The sequence below is a fragment of the Pantherophis guttatus genome, chromosome 7 (assembly GCF_059756535.1).
Source record: "Pantherophis guttatus breed Tessera chromosome 7, ASM5975653v1, whole genome shotgun sequence".
Lineage (NCBI taxonomy): Eukaryota > Metazoa > Chordata > Lepidosauria > Squamata > Colubridae > Pantherophis > Pantherophis guttatus.
This window is the reverse complement of record NC_142069.1, coordinates 78,646,210-78,658,848: the sequence shown is the minus strand read 5'-3', so window position 1 is coordinate 78,658,848 and position 12,639 is coordinate 78,646,210. Positions and strand designations below refer to the sequence as shown.

The 12,639-nt window shown below is 40.1% G+C and overlaps 1 protein-coding gene across 4 annotated transcripts in view; it reads left to right on the top strand.

Annotated features, from left to right (window-relative positions):
• SCUBE1 (signal peptide, CUB domain and EGF like domain containing 1) overlaps positions 1 to 12,341 on the top strand; it is a 204,677-nt gene extending 192,336 nt beyond the window's left edge. For all 4 annotated transcript variants that reach the window (XM_034442031.3, XM_034442030.3, XM_087874275.1 and 1 more), the window contains 6 exons: positions 495 to 662; positions 1,758 to 1,919; positions 4,101 to 4,298; positions 5,591 to 5,743; positions 7,935 to 8,014; positions 8,222 to 12,341. In XM_034442031.3, coding sequence (XP_034297922.2) covers positions 495 to 662; positions 1,758 to 1,919; positions 4,101 to 4,298; positions 5,591 to 5,743; positions 7,935 to 8,014; positions 8,222 to 8,374 — 914 coding nt within the window. In that variant the 3' untranslated portion in view covers positions 8,375 to 12,341. The remainder of the gene's footprint in view (positions 1 to 494; positions 663 to 1,757; positions 1,920 to 4,100; positions 4,299 to 5,590; positions 5,744 to 7,934; positions 8,015 to 8,221) is intronic.
• Positions 12,342 to 12,639: the final 298 nt, after the last annotated feature.

Sequence of the window (12,639 nt, the reverse complement as noted above, 5' to 3'; positions counted from 1 at the left end):
GTTACAACAGATTTCATAGCTCAAAGTTAAGACTGCTGTGTGCATGCACAGTCATGCACACAGTCGTGCGATCACATTTCAGGAGCTTGGTAACTGGCTCACATTTACAACCAGTTGTAGCGTCCCACAGTCACATGATTGCAACTTCCAAAGTCCTTTGTTGTTAAAAAAAAATCCCGAAGAGCAAATGCCACAGACACTGAGATAACTGGTAAGCTGTGCCTTAGCTGTCTATGGAGATTCTCAGTCATCCAGGTCATGGTTGTCCCAAAGGTGCTTTTTTCCAAAAGGCAACTGAACTTTCTGGCTTTTCTTTGAAGACGTTTCGCTTCTCATCCAAGAAGCTTCTTCAGCTCTGAGAAGCTTCTTGGATGAGAAGAGAAACATCTTCAAAGAAAAAATCAGAAAGTCCAGTTGCCTCTTGAAAAAAAAGCACTTAGGGACTGTGCCTTAGCTATGTTTATGTGTAAACCGTAGATTTATTCCCTTTCTAGGGCAGTGTTCTCCTGGGCAGTTTTCTTTTGATGGTTTTAAACCTTGCAGACTGTGTCCACTTGGCACTTATCAGTCTGAACCAGGAAGGACTCTCTGTTTCCCCTGTGGTGGACAGCTGGGGACAAAATACGAGGGCGCCGTTTCATTTCAAGACTGTGAAACTAAAGGTAAGTTTATGTTCTGCCCTTCCATGTATTATTAGGGCAGCTCAAAATAAAATATAAGAATACCATAAAATGATGGGTTGGGTATGTTTCATCAAATCTTATTCAACTCGTAGCAACCACACAAATAGATCTTCTCCAAGATGCTTGGGGGTTATCCCTAACCCCGTGATTGGCGAACCTATGGCACATGTGCCAAAGGTGCCACACAGAGCCCTCTCTGTGGGCACGCGAGCCGTCATCCAGCTCCGCTCCAACCCGCATGTGCGCACCTCCCGCCAGCCAGCTGATTTTTGGGTCTCTGCGGGGCGCATACAGGAGACGTGCACATGCCGGGGTGGGAGGGTCGCGCACGCATGCGCAAGGGGTGAGGGGAGCACGGGGGGAGTGCGGCACCCCCCCTGCGGCCCATTTTGGGCCTACCATGCCTCCCTGCAGCCTCCTGGGACCAAAAATGGGCCACGGGGGGGGGGTCACCGCACCCTCCCCCGGTGGCCTGTTTTGGGCCTAGCAGGCCTCCTGTGGCCTGATTTTGGTCCCAGGAGGCTGCAGGGAGGCCTGCTAGGCCCAAAACGGGGCGGGGGGGTCGCAGGGGGATCACATGAATGTGCGGGGGTGCGCAGGTGGGTCGTGCACACATGTACGGGGATGGGGGGGTCGTGCGTTCATTGCATTGTGGGTGCAGCACATGTGTGTGCTGTCGCGCACGAGCGCACTTTCTGCACATGACGACAAAAATGTTAGCCATCACTGCCCTAACCTGTTCTTCCAAGTCTCACCATTAAGGAGTCCATCCCCCCTTGCTGTTGGTGATCCTCGTCCTTCTCTTTCTTTCCATCATCAGAACCTTTTCCAAAGAACTGGGTCTTTGCATAATGCATCCAAAGTATGATAATTTAAGGCTGGTCCTTTGTACCTTCAGTGAGGATTTTGGGTTGATTTGTAATAGAACAGGTATTTTATTTCTCGTAAAAAGTCGCAAATGCATCTTGGATAAGATTTTTTGCCCAGTGCCAGCCTGATGTGTTTCATTTTTTTTTTCCTCTGTTCCTTTTATCTTGCATACATTATAAAACAACCTGCCTCTCTTCTAAACAGTTCATTGTTCTCCTGGCCATTACTACAACTCTACAACCCACAGATGTATCAGGTGTCCTGTTGGAACCTACCAGCCTGAATTTGGCCAGAATTATTGCATCACTTGCCCTGGAAATACGAGCACAGATTTTGATGGTTCCACTAACGTTACACACTGTAAAAGTAAGTTTTTCCTATGATCAGCCAAAATGCAATATTGCCTTGAATGCCCTGTGAGCCGGTTACTAAATTAGTTAATCTTAAATCTTATTGCCAGTCATAGCCCATCTGCAAGCTACACTTGTACTATATAATTGAGCTGAGTTTGAAAATCTTACAGATGAAATTCAATGATGACTTGCTTGACCGCGATGTAAACATTATCAAAATGAAGAATTCACCCACCTCTAAACTCAGCCAGTCTAAAACCTGACATATCCTTAGCAGTAGAGTAAGACAGTGGGATATGAAGGATCTCAGCCTCAGATCATATCAAGTAAGCTGTTTTTGAGCAGCAAGGCAATTTTCCCATACAAATCCTTCTTGCTTCTACTATAAAATTGAAGGTCTCAATGTCTCTCCAGTGTGTTTTCACTTCCTTTAAAATAATATAAGGATTATGGAAGCACTATCTTGGCAGTCTGTTCTCTGTGTTAGAAGGAAGAAATGTCTTCTTTAGCAAAGTAGATACCCTACATGACTCTAGAAAGAGTGCAGAGAAGAGCAAGAAAGATGATCAGGGGACTGGAGGCTAAAACATATAAAGAATGGTTTCAGGAATTGGGTATGTCTAGTCTAGTGAAAAGAAGGAGCAGGGGTGACATTTATTCATTCATTCATTCATTCATTCATTCATTCATTCATTCATTCATTCATTGGTTTGATTTATATGCCGCCCTTCTCCGGAGTCTCAGGGCGGCTTACAATGCGTTAAGCAATAGCCTTCATACTTTTCTATATACCTGCTTAGTAGGGCTTTCGCCCCCCGCCCCCCGGTGTATTCCAAATTAAATGAAAGCAAAGTCCTCAAAACACCATTCTTCAGTTTATCTCTGACCTTGGGATAATTAGGCAAACTGCAAAGACTTCTTGGTAACAGTTCAGGAACAGAAGACGCTGTCAAGAAAGAAATACATCCAAACACGAAGCAAATCTCTCAAGGGTTGTTTTCCGGCAAAGAAGCCAAGAGCCGTTGCTGGTCTTTTAAGCCTTATGGGAGGGGCCAATCATCTCTTGGCCTTACTCCCAAGCTGTCCTCTCTGCTTTAGCTGCTCCTGTCTTCTGGCAGCTCTTCTCATACGTGCACTAGGAACAGGCTTCTCCTATTTCTCTGCCTCTCTACTGTCAGCCTCTGGAGGCTCCAAAGTCTGTACATCACTCCCTGACCCCCTGGCCTCATCTCTGCCTCCGACGCCGAGCCCTAATCCAGGCCTTCCCCAGCCTCCAGGACTGGCCCATGTTCTTCCTCAGCCTCATCTCTGTCCGACTCCGCTGCCAGCTCCACAGGCTGCTGGCGGACCACAACATCAACAGGGTTGGCTGTATGATGCTGTCACTCATGTTAAATTAAGCTAATTCAGAGCAAGGGTTCACTGTGATCATCACCTTGCTAACCATAGCAAGCATCTGTAGTAGGGGAGAAATATGGGCTTACTATGAGGAAGGGAAAAGTCAAATCCATTTTCCTTTTCTTCCGCAAAATAGGAAGCTTTTTTTCAGGGAAGAGGAAACATTCACACCCTGTTTATCAAATTCGGCTTTGGGTTAGCCAAAAAAAAAAGAAGAAGAAAGAAATATTTAACTTTTTAAACGGCAGCATGATGCATCTGCATCCCATTTGAATTGATGAAAGAGTTTTTACCATTTAAGTCTTGTCTTTACATACAAGGAGAGATTAGAGCGGAGCTACAGCTTGTATTTGGAAGCAGAAATGTGCTTTGGAGAGCATAAATATAGCCCCTGATCATCATTTTTAGAACCATCTGTGTCTTCCCTAGGAACTTAAGGAGTTGCAAAGGGGAACAGTGTTTCCCTTCCCACCCATTTCAAAGCACAGCCAAAGGCAGATATTCATTCCCAGGCCTACAAAATGTAGCACAATCAGATTTATAGTTCGATCAAGACACCAAAGGAAAATCATCCAAAATAATAGTCATGAAGCAATTTTTTAAATTTGCAAAATGATTTACTGTTGTATAGCTTCTTAAGGTAAGACCAATGAGTACCTGAAGAGAATCCTCGTTGCAGAAACAGAGAAGTAAAACAGCTCAGTCTGACTTCATCTCTTTCTCTCTCCCGGTCTCTCTCCCTCTCCTCTCTCTCTCTTCTCTCTCTCACTCTCCTTCTCCCTCTCTCACTCTGTAGATCAACAATGTGGTGGAGAACTTGGAGACTATACAGGGTACATCGAATCCCCCAACTATCCAGGAGATTACCCAGCCAATGTTGAATGCACTTGGAATATAAGCCCACCTCCAAAGAGACGAATCCTCATTGTAGTTCCAGAAATCTTTCTCCCAATTGAAGATGAGTGTGGTGATGTTTTAGTAATGAGAAAAAGTGGTAAGCTTTGTTCCTAGACTGACATCTCAGAAAATTGTCACTGAATAATTTATCTGATTCAGCAGTGATGTTTATTTATGTAAAACTTCATAATGTTGACTTAGCTCTTATCATTTAGAAGCTACATCTGCAAGGAGAACTGACTCTAAATTCAATGCCTGACAAAGATTTCGACACATTTTCTGTACAACACTTTCAATAGTGTCTAAATGGCTGGTCTTGGATAATGACCATGTTCTCTGCAGAATTGTACCCTGTATATAATAATCACTTCTGGATCTTTTTTTGTTTTCTACTGTCCAATTTATTTCTATCTCCTTTTTAAATTTTGTATTTCTGTATTTTTACTGTTTGGCTGTTCACCGCCCTGAGTCCTTTGGGAGTAGGGCGATATATAAATTAAATGAATAAAATAAATAAATAAAATAAATATTAAATGACATTATTTAGTATTACTCAGACTAGCACAGAGGTCTCCAACCTTGGCGACTTTAAGCCTGGTGGACTTCAACTCCCAAAATGAAATTATGTAGTATTACTCAGAGTATAGACTAGCTTTGCTGGCTGGGGAATTCTGGGAGTTGAAGTCAGCCAGGCTTAAAGTTGCCAAGGTTGGAGAGCCCTGGACTAGCATAATCATGAGTCCAAACAAGGCTTACAAATGATTCCCGAACTTCTGCCAATGAAAGTTAGTTTAATTAGATCAGCTGCAACATAATGGGATATAGTTTGAACAATACAGACTTTACATAAGGAAAGTTCATTGTTCAGTCCCCAGAAAAACATGGCCTCCGGATAATTAGGAAACACTTCTCTTTGAAAAACTACATAGAGATGTAAATCTTGCTAATCTTGGACTAGAGCAGGGGTATCAAACACAAGGCCCGGGGGGTACCTAGATCTGGCCCGCCCTGGAAAACAGCGAAGGACTGGCCTGCGGTGCTTCTGCCAGCGAAAACAGTGAGGCCCTCCTGAGCTCTGTTTTTACTGGCAGAGGGTTGCAGGAGGCCGTGGCAGCCAAAAACGGAGCTCGGGAGCCCGTTTTCCCTGGCAGAGCGCTGCGGCCACGACAGGTGCCCCCAACAGGAGTGACGTTGAGCTGGCCACATCCAACCTGGCCACGCCCACCCCACCTCCCCAAGGTCAAACACAACCCTGATGCGGCCCTCAATGAAATCGAGTTTGATAGCCCTGGACTAGAAAGAATGCGAAATGTAGCACTTCACTTATCTTGAAAAATGAAATTTAATTTTTACAAAAATCTGTATGTTTATTTTATTTTTATTTTTAAGCTTCACCTACATCAATTACTACCTATGAAACCTGCCAAACCTATGAGAGACCCATAGCATTCACCTCCCGGTCACGGAAATTGTGGATTCAGTTCAAATCAAATGAAGGAAACAGTGGCAAAGGATTTCAAGTTCCCTATGTAACATACGACGGTAATATTTACACCAGTATTGTTCTAATATACAGTAGGTGAATGCACAAATAACCCAAAATAAATTATGTTAATAGAGAAGAAGGGATATAAAATTTCCTGGTCTCTTCTTTTCCTTCAGTATTTTTAGAATCAGTATTGGTAATGATTTTCCATACAGGAATATATAATTAGTATTTACAAGTTATTTTACTTAAATACCCAGAAAGTACTCAGAAAGTATTTTTTAATAGCTAAAAGCTTATTTGGCTCCTTTTCTCTTGTTGTTTTACTGATGAAGGATGATCACACAATTTTACAAACCATTTGTTGTATGAAATGTTTAACCATGCTTAAAACTCAAGAGAGACCTATCATATTTCTACCCAGAAAGGAAATGCCTTTGTACTAACTCAGGTTTTTGTTTTAATTAAATGCAGTCATACTTATTTGTTTTATGCATTGAGGAGAAATATAAATTTTTCCTTTCCTTTTCAACGTGCTCCAAAATTTTAAAAGTTTTTGGAATTCTCTCTTGGTTTTTGTCTTCTTCACAACATAGCATGCACAGAATTTGGTTAAGCGGAATATTAATTTTATATCAATTTGCAATCAACATTTGAAGCTGATTTGCAAATCCCAATTGATGACAATCTCAGCTGGGTTAAACTTTAATAAATATAGCACTAGCTACTGTATATTAACAAAAAATGGAAAAAGGTATTTTTTTTTGTCAAATAGATTTAATCTATAAATTTGATTTTGTACACAATCTGTGGACAGTGTCTGTCCACAACCTGTCTATCCATCCACCATTCCTCCCTCTATTCCCTGTCATCTTTACATTCTCACAGAAAAAAAATCATAATAATCCAAAGAGAAAATAACCTATTATTTCTTTTGAGTATCAATTAATTAACAATTGGTCTAGTAGTAGTTGTTGTTGTTTGGTCTGAAATAAGAACAGATATACCTATATCTGGCCTTTTGGGGTAGCAATGAGACGGGTTGTTTTTGTTAGTTTTTGTGAGTAATGAAGGAAATTAACCTCAAGCTGTTCAAAACTTCCATTCAGCATTCACAGAATCAGTTTGATAGGGTAGTTTAGGCTCTGATCTAGAAACTAGGAGACTGTGAACTCTAGGCCTCCTTTGGGTGTGAAATCTAGCTGGGATAAAAAAAAATGTGTAAAAAATCTAAAAATAATTCACAGAGAGCAAGCCCTACAGGAGACTTCTTTGAGAAACATCCAGTGGTGGGATTCAGCCGGTTCGAGCCGGTTTGGGAAAACCAGTAGTTAAATTTCTGGCTGGCCTCACCCCAGGGGTGAAATCCAGCAGGTTCTGACTGGTTCTGGAGAACCGGTAGCAGAAATTTTGAATAGTTCAGATAACCGGCAAATACCACCTCTGGCTGGCCCCAGAGTGTGGAGGGAATGGGGATTTTGCAGTATCCTACCCCTGGAGTGGGGTGGGAATGGAGATTTTGCAGTATCCTTCCCCTGCCATGCTCACCAAGCCGCACCAAGCCCACCAAGCCATGTCCATAGAACTGGTAGTAAAAAATTTTAGATTTCACCACTGCCCCACCCTACCCTGTCCCTTCCAGAAGTCCCCATGTGCCCCATTTTAGCTCCCAGGTAAGTGCAGGGAGGCTTCCTAGGCCAAAAATGGGGCACAGGGGGGTGTGGTACCCCCCAGCTCATTTTTGCTCCCAGGAGGCTGCAGGGAAGCCTACTAGGCCCAAAATGGGGCGCGGGGGGTACATTCCCCCCACGACCCGTTTTTGCTCCTGAGGGGGTGCAGGAGATCAAGTGCTGCCTGTCACACTCCCTGGCCACGCCCACCCAGCTGGTCATTAGGGCAGAGAACCAGTAGTTAAATTATTTGAATCCCATCACTGGAAACATCTTTCTTTGAGATCAGAAACAAAAAGGGATTTCTATCAGTTTCTCTTCTAAGATCTTCTATCTACATATCCTGTAGTTCCTGGAATGTTGTCCTAAAAGGCCACCAGACTGCACCTTGATGCCAAGATAGTGAGAGGGAGATAGGCGGCGTATAAATTTAATAAATAAATAAAATACATTTAAATAAACAAAAAGGCTGTGTTTAAATTCAGGATCACTTCAAAACGTGTGGCTCATATGCCTGAATGTTGTTGTCAGAAAAAAAAAAATCACTGATTTGGTCCTTTTGGCATTCACTTTTCAGAGGACTATCAGCAGTTAATAGAAGACATTGTTCGTGATGGACGTTTATACGCTTCAGAAAATCACCAAGAAATTTTAAAAGTAAGCTTTCCATACTTAGTCTTTCCTAGTGGCTTTTATTGAAGAAGTTGCAGAGTGCTTCTTAAAATTGGGAGACACAAAACCAGAACTCCATTCTAAGGGGAAGGAAATCTTACCCAGGGAGGAAGGGAGGGTAGGAGGGCCAAATGGGAGGGCAAGAAAGCCCATTGCAAAACGATGAGCTTTTGCTTCTTCTGTCTTCCACAGGACAAGAAATTGATTAAAGCCCTTTTTGATGTATTGGCACATCCTCAAAACTATTTCAAGTACACAGCACAAGAATCGAAGGAGATGTTTCCAAGATCGTTTATAAAGCTATTGCGATCAAAAGTTTCCAGATTTCTACGACCATACAAATAGCTTCTAGTGCTTTTTTTTCAGGAGTTTTTTGTTTTATTTTTGGTTCTTTCGCATTCCTGTCAAATATTGTATTGGGTTTGACTGTAGAAACATTTTCCTGATTTTAAGATTTCCTGCCCACCTTTATCTTAAATTGTATATTGAAGAATAACTATTGTTTTATAATCTCCAATTTTTGATGGGATTTTTTTTTTCACCTCAAAGAAAAGTAACTTGGAATTCCAGAGAACACGACTCTATTTTCAGTTTATCATCGAGAAGCGTTTGTTTTAGAAAAGGAACCTTGTTGATCTACCACATAAAGAAGAAACCTGTTCGTCTTTTTTTGAAGAAACTACCTGCAAAGAAGAATTATTGATAGAAAAAAGTATGTAGTATAAAGGATACTTGGATTTTGAATTGCACTTGAACTTTATATGTGAAATCTAAACTTCATTGTTTTCCTTTTGGTGGTTTTATGGAGACTTTTTTTTATAAACCAAAAAGAAGCTGGGGATAAAATATAGTTGCCTTAACTTTTGTTTAATGGGTTAGGCAAGAATAACCCTACAATCCATAGATTTCTTGCTTCCCAATATAACATTTTTTAAGTCTATTTTGAAAATGGAATGCAATGGTTGAATTAGATACAGAATTGGTTTCTCTGCTAAATTTTATACCAAGAAGGAAGAGTCTTAAGGGGGGGACACTAGTAGCTAGTTTTCTTCCTCTTGATTGAATATCTAAATATGTACAAAATCTAACAGGCATCTGTTTGTGAATACCAGGGCAACAGAAATATCATTCATATAATAATGTTTTTCAGAGGAATAAACCACAGTTCAGATGCTTGGTACTAGGTGTGATGAAATGAGGAGAGAAATTCTTTCTCTCCCTCCCTCCTTCCCTCCCTCTCTCTCTCTCTCTTTCCCTCTGTCTCTCTCCCTCCCTCCCTCTCTCACTCTGCAAAAGACTAGGGTTTTTTACACCTTGGGAAAGATAAATTATTTTGTCCTTTCATGTGTACATTCATTGGTTGACCGTTTATAATCCTTGCTCAATTTGATCTGCTTATCATAATTGCTTTTATTATGAATCCCTGAGTTCTGGAGGAGAAATACATTATTCTACTCTACTTCTTGGCATCAAAGCTGACTTCAATATCTGCTGTTGTTGGCATGGGAAACTCCAAGAATGGGCAGGGAGTTTTAACATGATTTGATCAGGGAAGAAAATTGGCAAGAATTAAAGATCCCAAGTTCTCTTCCATGTCCATAAAATTAGGACAATGATTAAATTAGCCATAAAAGTAGTCTTACTTTCTTCCATCCTACTAGATGTTGTAATCAAAACGTTTTCAGTAATAAATCAGCAGGCAAAAATTGGCAGGAAGAACAGAATTATTCTTCCACATGTAAACCAGTAAAATTTAAAATTAATTTAACTTTTAAAAACAGGGCTGTCTTAATGCATAGGCCTGATGGGCACTTGCCCATGGGCCCCACGAGCATAGGGGCCCCATACTAATCTGTGTATGTTAACCCTTCAACGCACCTTGTATCATATAAATACAGCAACATATTTATTATATTTTTATTGATACTAACATATGTTTAATTTTATCAACCATTTACATTTTTATTCCAGTGAGTAGTTGTCGTAGGGGCCCTAGTACATTGCTTTGCCCGGGACCCATAATGCTGTTAAGACGGCCCTGCTCTGACATAGATTTAGGAGTACTGAGAAACTACTCCTAACACAAAACACAGTAATTTCTTTCAAATAGCATTCTGCTTTAAAAGATAAAAAATATACAGAAGCAAAGAAAAAAAATTATTGTCCATTTTCTAGTATTATCACAGCTACATAGATTTGCTGCTTTTTTATTCTTGGCCTCATAATTCACAGCAGTTCTTCCTGGTTCCGGCATGCACATGCGCGCCAGCCAGATGGTCTTCACGAGCGGTGAAGTGCCGGAAACCAGAAGGACAGCTCCCTGGCTCGCATGCCAGCTGGTCTTCACACGTACATGCGTGCCAGAAACCGCAAAACCAGGTGACTGGCACATGCTGCAAACCAGAAGCTCAGCTTCCCGGTGTGACCCAGCGGACCAGGAAACTGCTCTTCCAGTTTCTGGCGCTCCTGCACACGTGCGCTGGACAGCTGCTCTTCTGTGCCGAAAAGGTTCGCCAACACTGTCCTAGGCTGTAGGTTGAGAAATTAAGAAATGTTCTGAAACAAGTGTTGCCATAAGAATTTGTAAATATATCCATGAAGTTACTTTAAGAAGCTAAGCACACTTGAGGATAACTTTAACCTCGGTAAGTTATTTGTTCCATGCAATAATGACCAAATATAAGATTTTATTTTTCATCATCTGCATGTCATCCCCCTTGAAGAACTTCTAACTTTATTCTCTCGAGACTCCTGGGTGGTAGGTTAAGTTGATAGTTGCTCAGCCTAATAATGTAGCAAGTGTGGCAGAATAGCTAAATAGCGCTCTAATGCCAAGTAAAGATCAAATGCAGGTACTGTCTGGAGAAAACCTCAACTCAAGTGTGATAAAGAAACAATTGTAATTCCAATTTGAATGACTTCAAATGAACATCTGTACATCTTTTTAATTTCATGTGAACCTAAGTGAATTCTGAGGATAAGAATACTAACGAATGATGAAAATACTTGTTTACAAATAATACCCCTTAGAATGCTTTGTAAAACCCTCTTCCACCAATGGAAAATAGCAATAGAACTTAGACTTATATACCGCTTCATAGTGCTTTTATAGTCCTCTCTAAGTGGTTTACAGAGTCAGCTTATTGCCCCCAACAATCTGGGTCCTCATTTTACCGACCTCAAAAGGATGGAAGGCTGAGTTAACCTTGAGCCGCTCAGAATTGAACTCTTGGAGTGAGCTGTGAGTTAGCCCTACACAATGTAGAATTTTTATTAGTGTTACACCAAGGTATTTTACCTTTTTTACAATCTTAAATCCAGTTTTGTTTTCCAGTTTTCTTCAATCTTCCCTTTGATCTTCCCTCTTTCCCTTTCTGAATCTCACATGGTTCCATCAATTCTCCATTGACCATAATCTCGGCCTTCTGTGGTATATAAACAGATTTCAGTCTTTGTATAAAACTCAGTCTGAAGTCCATATTCTCAACTACTTTAAACATAAAATCCCAATTCAGATTATCAAAAGCTTTTTTTCTGCAACTAAAAAAATGTACAGCCTATTTGTTATTGCATTGTTGTAAATATTCAATTATATACTGGATGATTCTTACATTGTCCTTTAGTTGTCTATTAGGTAATAAATCACACTGATGATCTTCATGGACATCATCTTGTAAAACTTTTTTAGTCTTTCAGCTAGGATGGATGTAAAAAGTTTGTAGTCATTAAGAAGACTATAATATATTGTAAGAGTTAAGTCCTGCCCTTCCTTGAGCATCAGAGCAATGTTGGCTTCTTTCCATGAATCAAGCATAGACTGCCCTTGTAAAATAGAATTCATTAAATCTTTCATTGAAAATAATAATTGATCTTCAAACATTTTATAAAACCCACTCAGTAAACCATTTGGTCCTGGTGTTTTATCGATCTTAGCTGTTTAAATTGCTTCTGTTATTTCAAAGGTTGTTACTGGACTGTTCATAATTTTCTTTTGTTCTTCCAATAATTTGGGTAAATTTTGTACATAATCATTTATTTGTTCCAATGAAACTTCTTGCTGCTCCTATAAATTAAGTCCCAAAAAGTCTTTGGATATTTTTATTATCCATGTGAGTTTTATTTCCTTCACAGATTTTAGTTATTTTCTTTTCAGTTTGTTTTCTTAATTTGTACAGCCACTTCCCTGGTTTATTTGCATGTTTAAAAAAATCTGCTTTGTATATTTCAATTTCTTTTTCATGTCTGGGATTGTTAACATAGAAATTTGTTGTTGCAATAATTTTAATTGATTAAATATGTTTTGGTCTTCCAATGATTTTTGATTTTTTTTTCCCCCTTCACTTTAATCTCATCTAAAACTTTTTGGATTTTTCCAGCTGATTTCTTCTTAATCCGTGTATCATATTGTATCAAATAACCTCTTATCACAGTTTTATAGGCGTCCCAAACTGTAGTCAAATTGGGTCCCTTGATTATTAAATAATCTTGAAATATTTTTTTACATTGTTTGACAATTTGTGGTCTTTGCAAGATGGATTCATTTAACCTCCACTTAAAAGACTGCAATCTGCATTTAAAATGCACTGTCACTGGATGTGATGTGAAAAAGA